The sequence below is a fragment of the Sinohyriopsis cumingii genome, unplaced genomic scaffold, assembly GCF_028554795.1.
Source record: "Sinohyriopsis cumingii isolate HCF-2022 unplaced genomic scaffold, ASM2855479v2 utg002917l, whole genome shotgun sequence".
In the NCBI taxonomy this organism is placed as follows: domain Eukaryota; kingdom Metazoa; phylum Mollusca; class Bivalvia; order Unionida; family Unionidae; genus Sinohyriopsis; species Sinohyriopsis cumingii.
Genome location: NW_028316337.1, coordinates 455,961 through 468,001, shown reverse-complemented (window position 1 = coordinate 468,001; position 12,041 = coordinate 455,961). Strand labels below are relative to the sequence as shown.

The following is a 12,041-nucleotide window of genomic DNA, read 5'->3' as shown; positions in this document are numbered from 1 at the left end:
TCTGAAAAGATCTTTCTGTATAATCAATTAACAATTTCTTTAAGTTTAGGTTTTTCATTAGACAGTTAAATTTTTAAATTTCGTCGATTTTGTGTGATAATTTGGAAGATGAGGACATATTTTTGGTGAAATTAGGTCCTTACAACCATGACAACTTTGATTAAATCTAGTTATGATTTAAAATTGCTTGTATTCAGATAAGTCTGACTACTATTTACAATGACCGTTAACAGCATATTCAGGTCAAAAGATGATTTAATACCCATTTTATAAGGCACTGGTCTAAAATGCTCACCGTTATGGATTGCTGCCATCTCACCTCTGTCTGCATGGGATCGAGTTTCAGGCTTGGCCGGTAAGTGAGAAAGCTTGCTTGTAGTTTCTCATGGGTCAGTGGTTGTTTTCGCGGTTTTCCCTGGTTCTTCCTCCACCATTTATACTGGCCACCATGTATAGCCTATCTTGTGCTGAAAATGGTGTTAAGCCTTATAACAACAACAACAAAATCGTAAGGCACTAGTTTGCACAAAAGGTGAGTCACATGTTCATCTGAAGGAATACCCATCTCTGCTTCTAGAAATAGTTCACTGTGACTTATTTATATTTCTGAAATTATAACATTTAGTTTCTTTATTCATTATAGATAGTTCCTGAATGACATCATCAGCCATATTTGTGGTAAACTGGCAGATTTACCGTTGACTTTATATGGTCTTTGGAAGTTTAAATAAATTCATTGAATCTCAATATACTTTTATGAAAATTACATAAACAGAATGCAGATCAAACATTCTGTTAGTACAGTCAAACCTGTCTTGAAAGACCACTGCTATGTGAGACCACCTGTCTTGAGAGACCACATTCTCAATGCACATTTTGTTTATTGTATAGCATTGTGACCTGTTATGAGAGACCATATGTCTTGAGAGACTATAATTTTTTGGCAGATGAGGTGGTCTTTCAAGACAGGTTCTACTGTTTCAATATTTGTGATTTATAAGTTGACTTTGCTTCAGTGTGCCTTGTTAAAAATGGTAAATTTTGGTGATCACACATAGGAGAAACTGCCAGGTTGCCCATCGTCCAGGTAAAGTGGTCAGAATATTGTGTACTAGTGACCTTATCGGGAAGCATCATTTGGCAATAACTTCCATAAAGCCTGCTTCTTAATTTAAAGGAAACCTTATACAGTAAAACCTGTCCTGAAATGACCACTGCTCTGAGAGACCATCTGTCTTGAGAGACCACATTTTCGTTGCACAAATCTATTGATTGTATAGCATTATGACCTGTTATCAGAGACCACCTGTCTTGAGAGACCATCAATTTTTGGCAGATGAGGTGGTCTTTCAAGACAGGTTCTACTGTACTGACTTGCATCTCAGGTGAGTCATAATATTGTTTTCTGATGCTCCATACTGTGTTATGTATTGTATGAAAGTTTTCTCTGTTTTATGCACATTTCGGAGATGTCATTAGCTGATGTCAAATGAATTGCACATGAGCTTGATTTCTTAATTTCCTCCAATCAACAGGTTCCTCACCCTTCAGTGCAGCACTGTCACTAGCATCAACAGCCTCTAGTCTGCCATTTGCCCATCTGACCCATCCGCTGATGTCATTCTCCATGCTTGGTAGTCATCTATCACCATTTCCTGTTACCTCACTTTTTGGTGGCTTTGGTGATGGCCTTCCCACATCAACATCATCTGTTACCTCCTCTTCTCTGGCAAGGTCAAGCACACCTAGCTCTACAGCAGGTGGGTATGAGGTGAATAAAGGGAGTGCACTGCATTCAATAGTACCAAGAGTAAAGGGAGACAAATATGTCTGCTTCCCAGACTTCCATTTGGCACATCTATACTGCACTGCACTTTTCAGGATGTTTGACCATAAGTCATCTTCATTTAAAGTAGCTGTTTAAAGAAAAGATTAGTGAATAATGGCAAGGTTAGATTTGTCAGTAAACGTTTGTAAATCGTTTGGAAAAAAAAACATGGTAGAAAAGTATTTTTGAAGAATCTTGTAAAATAAAATAAGAAAAAAGAGCATAGGCTGAGGTAAGGAGCAACCTAGAGAAAAGTTCATACTGTAACTAATAGTAATTAAATTTTGCTTTGTTTATACATGTATTAATGTCAAGGTCAGATGTGTAGAAAATCTGCAATATTCATATTTTCATGAATTTTGTGGACCACTGTTGTAACTTACAGGTTAGCTTTTCCTGTACGATTTATCCCAGTAGAATTTCTGATATCTAGTGCTAAAGTTAATATAGTGTGACCTTGTTCAACTATAGTAACTGACTACTCTTGAATAAGGTCCATTATGGCATCATTTTAGAATAATCTGACCATCCATGCAAATGCATTGATGAAAGGGGTAACTTAATTGAAGTGCTGGTTCTTAACGGCTGCATACAAACGAAACTTGCAAGCAAGATCTGGAAAAGGTCCTTCATTTTACATAACATCTGGTGGAACAGTGTTTGGGGAAAATATAGCTCCACTTATTAGGTTGAGGCTGACCAGGTTACATTAAATATTATCTGTCTGTACTAGACCGGAAATGATGGGTTATGATAAATGTTGTCTGTCTGGCTTTATAATTATTGTCTGTCTGTTTTAGTCTATTGGGCCTTTTAAATATTGTCTCTCTCTTTTGGTCTATTGTGCTTTTAAATATCGTCTCTGTTGGTCTATTGGGCCTTTTAAATATCATCTCTGTTTTAGTCTATTGTGCCTTTTAAATGTCATCTCTTTTTTAGTCTATTGTGCCTTTTAAATATTCTCTGTTTTAGTCTATTGTGCCTTTTAAATATCATCTCTCTGTTTTGGTCTATTGGGCCTTTTAAATATCATCTCTGTGATTTGGTCTATTGGGCTTTTAAATATCGTCTCTATTGGTCTATTAGGCCTTTTAAATATCGTCTCTCTTTTGGTCTATTGGGCCTTTTAAATGTCGTCTCTCTCTTTGGTCTATTGGGCTTTTAAATATCATCTCTATTGGTCTGTTGGGCCTTTTAAATATCATATCTGCTTTTGTCTATTGGGCTTTTTAAATATCGTCTCTCTATTGGTCTATTGGGCCTTTTAACTATCATCTCTGTTTTGATCTATTGTGCCTTTTGAATATCATCTCTGTTTTTTATATTGGGCCTTTAAATATCATCTCTCTCTATTGGTCTTTTGAGCCTTTTTTGTTGCTGGATGTAAATTGATTAAACGCTTAAGGAGGCCTGTGGTTTGGGTAAGAAATTGTATATAAATTCCGTCCATAACTGAAACCCTTGTTACGTTGTATTGATATTGCTGAAAAAGAGGAATTGATTTAAGAATATGAATGAGAAAAAGAAAACAAATTCACCCCATCCATAAACATTATACGTGTAATGCACATTTCATGACTATTATATGCTTACCTTCCTAAATAACTATGGATAGAAAAATACAAGTATCATGACTGATATTTGAAGGGGTTTTGCCCATTTACATTTCAGTTTATGGTAGGTTCCATCTTAAAGAGTGATGATGAAAGTTGGCTTCATAATCTGCTTCTTTTCTCTAGGGACAGAAAAAGTCAGTAATTGCATATTAAAATCATACTTCTTCATGACACAATTATATATATATATATATATATATATATATATATATATATATATATATATATATATATATATTGTAGACAGTGAAGCTGGTGAAGCTAGATTTTTTTATTATCTTGCTTGAATGATAAAAACAAAATTGCATGTTCAGAAATGTTTGACTATGTTGCAGGGGAAATAACTCAATTTCTAGTGAACTACCTTTGATCAGAATCACAATGATAATTCTGAATTCCTAGCAAATTTTGTATGTAAGATTATTATAATTTGTATTTACTAAATTTTACCTTTTTCTCATGAGAGAGTCTTCTCTCTCAGTAATTCATTGACTTGCCCCATGAAGGATAAGATCATGTCATACAATGCATTGTAATTGCATAGTAATAATATAGGATCATGTCATACAATGCATTGTAATTGCACAGTAATAATATAGGATCATGTCATACAATGCATTGTAATTGCACAGTAATAATATAGGATCATGTCATACAATGCATTGTAATTGCACAGTAATAATATAGGATCATGTCATACAATGCATTGTAATTGCACAGTAATAATATAGGATCATGTCATACAATGCATTGTATTTGCACAATAATAGTATCAGATAATGTCATTCAGTGCATTGTAATTTCAGACTAATAGTATAAGATGTTATACAGCGCATTGTAATTGCTCAATAATAATATAAGATAATGTCATACAACGCAATGCAATTTCACACCGATAGTATAAGATCATGTCATACAATGCATTGTAATTGCACAATAATAGTATAAGATACTAATGGTGATAATGTAGCACTTCAGAATAATTTTGATATGATCTGACCTCCTGCTAGGTGGTGAAGACTGGTGGAAGATATCCTCAGGACACGCGCCTATTCCTGCACTTGGTGATGGTCTGGGATTGAATATTTTCACTGGTAGCCTTGGCAACATTCTTAGTCCTGTACTTGTAACTCAGGGTCAAACACCTGACCCTGGGGTCATTGCTAAGGTTACCAATGACCTCATCAACAACAGCTTTAACAGTAAGCCATATGCTTGGCTGTTTTCATTTATTGATTGTGTTCTTCAATTTGACCTTGCCTTATTTTAGGCATTTTAAATTATGATTTAATATTTCCATGTTCTTATTTAATATTTAGAGTTTTGCTTTTTATCTCCTGTTTTGTTATCTCTCTGCATTTTTATCAATTTAATATTGCCTTCTTAAAAGTGGTATTGAAAAGAAGGAAGCACATGACAATACAAACTAACTTATTAGGATCTGATGGTCTTTCATAAGATAGACTTCTAGTTCATTTCATATTTGTAATTGCAATTATGGCTGGGATTCACTGTTTCCCTTTACCCTCATTTGCACTTCAGAGACCCCCAAATGTTTAATTTGACCCCCATTTTTGGTACCAAAGTTTGTTTTTTACTCAGTCTGACCCCCAGTTTTGAAACCAAGGTGATTTTTGACTCTCAGTCTTGCACCCCTAGGGGATACACTGAGCCTGGGATGGACTTGTTTATACATGTGATCCATTTGCATATACACTTGTGATGGATTCACATATACTTGGTATGGATTCACATATGCTTGGTATGCATTCACATATGCTTCCTACCTTCAATATGATCATGACAGTACGTCATTAGAATAAGAAAGTAATTGTGGTTCTTCATTGTTTGAATGCCTGAAGAGTGAATTGACCCATAATATAAAAATATTAAGGAATTGTAATTCTGTGATAGATCTAGGAAATTACTGCTTGTGAATTTTTCTTTTTTTTTGGTCAGACTTTTTGAGGTTGGATGTTACAAGCTGGTAATAATAACATTACAATATACAAGGCCAGGAACACCATGGAATAAGAAAGTAGTGAATCTTTTAGAGTTAGCCAGGTTATACTGTGTACAGCAGGACTTTCATAAGTAAGACTGGATCATTTGGATACTCTCTGCATCATTCATAGTATTTTCTTAGTTAAGTGTAAAGCAGTCCTATGTCTTCAAACTTGAGAATTTTAGGGAAACAGTAAACAAAAATTAAAGACACACACCCACAAAGAACATTTGTGGGCCCTCAGCTCTTGTAAATTTTGAAATTTTTATTGTAAATATGGATATTGAGATTTCTAAATTTGTAATATTTGTAAATAAGTAAAACAAATTAATATTGTGATGAAGCCATTCAAATATTTGACAGATTTAGTGACTTTATATCTTGCAGGTTCTTTTGCTCCCAAAGTTTGCTTATTTACTTAAGTTTGCAGCTGTTATTAGTTCTACTGACTCAAACCAGCATTGTTTCAACTGTGCATGTCCAGAATGAATATATTATTTCCTTTGTTACCCTCATTGGACTGCAATATATTTGCTTGCATATTACTTTTACAGTATTCTTTTCGTCACCCTTTTTTATTAAAAAAATCCTCGATATAGTACGTTACAACTAAGAGGTATGGAATTGATCACAGGTACAGTCTACACAACAGATTTTTGATATAGTACATTACAACTAAATATACAACTTAATCATGGATGGAATCTTTAAGAAAAATTGTAGATGTAATAAATTAAAACTGAGTGGTTGGAGTTGATTGTAGATACAGCTTATGCAAAGATTCTTCTATATATTACATTACAAATATCAACCTTCACAAAGAATACTCAGTATAGTAAATTACAGCTAAGTTGTATGAATTGATCATGGACGCAGCTTATGCAAAGAATGTTTTATAAGAACTTCAACTTGCAGTAACTTTGCTCATTGTCACATATTTTCTTTGCAGATTTGCTACAATATTTTTAATGTTTTTCAGTGTGATTTAATCTTTGTTTGAAATACAGTCTGCCCTTTTTTAATATCATCAGATGAAAGAAATTTGTTGGATAAATAAATATTGACTAAGCACCTTCATTTTACATTTTATTTTCACTTGTGTACAAGTTATGTCTTAACCTTGAGCTTGAATAATGTAGAGCTGTTTCCATGACTACATTTTTCGACAACACAACTTAATTAGCCCTATATCATACCAATGAGCCATTAGATTAACAACTTTGGATTAATGAATGAGTAACAGAATTCAAACATTTTGCAGCCAAAAGGAGAAGTGAAAGTCAGTTAGGAAAGTATGGTTTCTTGATATTTTGTTTTATAAGTGTGATAGTAGACTAATTAAGCGTGGAGAGAACGACTGAGTTGACTACTTATTTAAACAGGTTTATTTACATTAATTACCCGCTTCTTAGAGTTTTCACCTTTTTATGCAAATCGTAAGTGTACATGGCAATCAATTTTCTCTTTATTAAGTACTCAGATTTTCAGAGAGCAATTTACTTATTTTTTTGCTCACTTGTGTTTATGGTGTGGCTGTGCATTTGGGTTGTGCCAAACATTGGTAACTTCAACTCCAATGGACAAATTGCAGGCAAGTTTGGCATTAGCATTCTGGTTTGAAGTGCTTTCAAGTTCATACAAATGATCCGGACCTGTCATGAAATATGGCTTTCTTTACTAGAATTATATATAAACCTTAAAACATTTCATTATAAGAAAAACCACTCAAAATGAGTCTGATCAAAATTGAAAGAATGCCACAAAGGCCTTTCAAGCAAATATGAATGATGTTGATTTGCCATCAAATATGGCAATCATTATACAATACAATTTTTTTAAAAATTGTTTTGAAAAGCTGTTTTTCGTCAGAATTTAGAAATAATTTACAGAAAGTAGCATGACATGAAGTGCCTCTAGATTTATACGACAATATGATATAATTTCTATGAAATAAGGCTAAATATAGTCCATGCAGCGAAATCAGCCCACTACACTACTAAGATCAAGGAAAGTTCCAGCTGCAAAGAGCTCTTCGAGATTACTAACAAGCTAATGTCAAGGAACTATTCTACACCACTTCAACTACCTTCTTTCCAGTCGACCTTCTGGACATGTTTGCAAATTTCTTCTTTGACAAAGTACAAACCATTAGAGATAAGATTGACACCACAGTTTCAATTGACTCGTCGTTACCATACAACTGGGATACAGAATTTGAGCGGCAACCATTAGCAGCATTTGAACCTGTCTCTATGGATTTTGTATGTACAATTCTGATGAAGAGCGCTCCAAAGTCATGTGATTGATCCAGTTCCATCATCAATACTGCTTGAATGCCAGTATTGCCTTCACTAACTGATATTAATACCTCTCTCTCATCTGGGGAATTCCCATCATTTTTCAAAACTGCCATTGTAAATAAAGCCTCTGCTGAAGAAACCAACACTAGACCATAATGATTTAAAGAACTACCACCCAGTTTCTAATCTCCCATTCATATCTGAATTAAAACAGTCTTTTTAGCAATGTACATTCTGCATATCGCCCTTGCCACAGTACTGAAACTACTCTTCTAAAAGTAGTTAATGACATTCTCTCTGCATTGGATAGCGGAAAGATTACAGTCTTCACCCACCTAGATTTGTCTGCAGCATTTGACACAATAGACCATGATATATTACTTTGCTGTCTCCAGCATGGATTTGGCATTCATGATACAGCCTTACTGTGGTTCAAGCATTACTTGGTCAGCAGGACACAAATTGTATCTGCAAATGGAATACACTTCAGCCCAGTTGATCTATGTTGTGTTGTTCCACAGGGGTCTGTTCTTGGACCTGTTCTCTTCATTCTATACACTCAGTCGCTCTCAAGTGTCATAGATCATCATCCAAATGTACGCTGATGACACCCAAATATACAAATCTAGCCACCCAAATGAAGTTGATGCTACCATCCAAGGTGTAGAGAAGTGCATTTCTGATGTGAAATCATGGATGACATGTTGTTGTTGTTCCAGGGTTTAACGCCATTTTTCAGCACAAGATAGGCCATATATGGCGGCCAGTATAACTGGTGGAGGAAGAACCCTGGAAAACCCAGGAAAGAACCACCGACCCATGAGAAGCTACTGGCAGGCTTTCCCACGTACCCACGCTAGCCGAGCCTTGGACTCGAACATACGCAGAAAGAGGTGAGATGGCAGTGATCCGGAATGGTGAGCGCTTTAGACCACTCAGCTGGATGACGTGTAGCAAGCTGCAGATGAATGATGATAAAACTGAGGCCATTCTGATCACAACAAAAAGACTTTCTCATTCACATCCTTTACCTCAAACAATAAATATCAGCAACATCAACATTAAATTCACACAATCAGTATGAAACCTAGGCGTTACTCTGGACAGTACTCTCACACTGCGCCAACATGTAATGAACATATGCAAGGCTGCATATCTTGAGCTGAGACGCATCAGCTCAATTCGCAAATATCTTTCAGTTGATGCCACTAAAACACTTGTGTGTTCATTAGTACTTTCAAGACTGGACTATTGTAACCTAATTCTGTCTAGTTCATCTCAATATCTGCTCTATAAACTTCAAAAAGTTCAAAACACAGCTGCTCGATCATACTTAGAGTATCACAATCAGAGCACACCTCCCCACTGCTCTGTACCCTACACTGGCTATCCATTCGATCCAGAATGAAACACAAAATGTGTTCTCTGTGCTTCGTTTCACTGTTGGACTCAAGTCCAACATACCTATCCGACCGCACCCTTGTTTACACACCAGCAAGATACTTACGCTCCTCTTCAGACAATTGTATACTCATTATTCCCACTATGAAAACAAAGTCATATGGACAGCATTCTTTTGCATACCAGGGCCCAGCAACGTGGAATGAATTGCCCACTGAACATGGACACAAAGACACAGTGATCCCATTCAAGAGTGCTCTCAGATCTCACTTATTTCGACTGCAAGAACAAACTTAAAGACCTAATAATGTTTCCTACCTTAAATATTCTCAGCATGTTTTTTTGTTTTCTAATTTCATGATGTTTGTTTTTTTAATCATATCATTATATGTTTTTTATCTTATAGGTGTTGTAAAGCGCTTAGAGCTTCTAAAGATTAGGCGCTATACAAAGTCCTCATTATTGTTATTATTATTATTATTATTAATGCTGGAATGATACATTGTATATCAATGCAATTTATACTTTTCCCATACCGATACACATTTTGATGAAATAAGAGAAGAATCTATGCAAAGTGATACTTACCTTACACTAATTACTTTCATTTTTAGCTGTCATGAATAATTATTAATCTGCTTTTTTCTTCAAATTGAGAATTCATCCGAGACAGATATAAAATCTGGTCAAATAGGGCTGCCCAGAATAACCTAAAAGGTTGAATTCAGATCATATATGTGTAGTCAGTTTGAAAATATATTTTTGTATAACGTCATTGATGATAGTGGCATATAAATAGACGCTAAGTCTATGTCTGTCTGTAATCTGCGTGCGGCAGATACAACCGATCTGTCAACACAAATAAACAGCCACCACCTACCACTTCCTGACCTTTCATAGTTGTATGTGTATTGATAATGTATCATATTATAGGCTGTGTATCATAAATCGTATTGATACTCAGTAGCGGTGTTTTGTTTCATCTGTCAGATGAGGCTGATCCACTATCTAAATATAGCACCAATACCAAAATAGAACAAATTTTGAAACAACTTGTTCTTAAAAGGCACTCAGCTGAATTTGACCAAATTTAATAGAAAGCATTTCAACTTAGAGGCCATTCAAAATTTTAGCATCAAGTTTGGACTAACAAGGTCTCCATATATGAGATAAGGCTTGTGCAGCATGTAGAAAATTGAAATATTTGAAAATAAGTTTGCATCATATTTTTGTAATGGAATATATTTGTATATGAAGCAGTATGGAAAGTTATAAAAAAAAATTTATAGTGAAAATAACATTTTATGCTATTACAGGACAGTGTAATTTTTGTTTTCAGGCTCAAAAAAATTAAGATTATTAACATCCTCTCCGATCTACACATCAGTCTCAATGTCACCCAAGGCAACCATCACCAAGGCAGCCACTACCATAGCAACCTCATCCACCAGCAGCAGTGCCAATAAAACCAATGGAACCTCACCAACCCCTGTCACCAGTCCCTCATTGAGTGGGAGGGACAACAGTACCTCATTAGTAATAAGCCCCAATAGTAGCGGAAGAAGGGGGCGTCCGCGGAAGTCATTAAAACAGACCCCCATGCATTTGTCTTTGCTGACAGGGCTACACAAGCCAGGAACTTCAGGAACCTCTCTTCTCTCACCTACACAGATTGAAAAGTTGAAAAAGGTAAGAAGCTTTCTGTTACAATATTCATGGACATGAATTTTCTTGTTACCTATACAGTATGCATATAGATAAAATCAAACCATTTCTGTTGTACAGATTTGCAGTTATTGTTTTATTCCCAACCTTCTTTGTGGAAGTGGTATTTAGTGTTGCCTGTATATTTTGTATGATTTGTGTTGAGTCTTTTTAGGGTACTGTGGTGAAGCTTTTAAAGAAATTCGTACATACAGACTATTATGCTTTTGGCATAATCACTACACTTTTTTCTCATCTTTTGCTTGCCTGTATATGGATTACTCTTTTCCAGTACATTAAAAAAAAAAAAAAAAGAAGCAATACAAATTTTGTATTTGTTTTTATATTATCATCTCGTTAATTCCACTCATCATAAAAATTTGAGAATAATTGCTGCATAAAAAGAGTTTAATTTGTCCATCATAGATCTACATTACTTTCCTGATTTTCTATTTATTCATAGCAACTGTATGCAACCCATTTTCAAGAAAACAGATGAGTTTCTTTAATATGAAACTTTGTCTCATGGATTCATTATATTGATAGTTAGTTAGGGACTAGTCTGTACTCAAGGTATTAAGCTAAATTGGCTTTTCAGTTTGACTTATGGATGACTTAGAGTAGATGGGTGTTTTTAAACTTCCAAACATATCCAATCAGAAAACAGACAAAATCAACACCACTTTTCAAATTTGTAAAGAAGAATATGAGAGTGATGTAATATGGCAGAATTTGTCGACTTCATGATCATTCGTCAAAAATTTGACATGTAGACTAGTTAAAGTGTGTGTGAATATAAATAATTTTTCAGTATGTTTTTTTGTTTGTATACGGGTTCTAAGCAAGTATTTTGCCCATTTATGCCTTTTTTTTGTTATTAGGTTATTAGTAAAAATGTACATTTCATATAGTGTGCTGTAATTATGGCATGTAATATATTAGCTGTGATGTCGTGGTCTCAAAAAATAGGGGTACTACTATTGGTACCATTAATTTATAGAATACGCTTTTTATGTTCAGATTACGCTTTTTTGCCACTTATGTTAGCAAAAATTATGCTTCTACCTCCCAGTGTTGTCATGGATGCATATTCCTGGTTTTTGAGGAAAATGATGAGTGCCCAGTATGATTTAGGGGATGCTAAAGATGTTAAGTTATTTCTACAAGATTCAGTTTCAGCTGCATTT

At 34.9% G+C, this 12,041-nt stretch overlaps 1 protein-coding gene across 18 annotated transcripts in view; it reads left to right on the top strand.

The window, feature by feature from the left end:
* LOC149769964 (bromodomain adjacent to zinc finger domain protein 2B-like) overlaps positions 1–12,041 on the top strand; it is a 131,947-nt gene that overhangs the window by 29,329 nt on the left and 90,577 nt on the right. For 17 of the 18 annotated variants that reach the window (XM_089949591.1, XM_089949604.1, XM_089949598.1 and 14 more), the window contains exons 3-5: positions 1,536–1,760; positions 4,455–4,646; positions 10,490–10,839. In XM_089949591.1, the coding sequence (XP_089805717.1) occupies positions 1,536–1,760; positions 4,455–4,646; positions 10,490–10,839 (767 nt within the window). The remainder of the gene's footprint in view (positions 1–1,535; positions 1,761–4,454; positions 4,647–10,489; positions 10,840–12,041) is intronic. The other variant, XM_089949608.1, reaches the window with a different exon arrangement.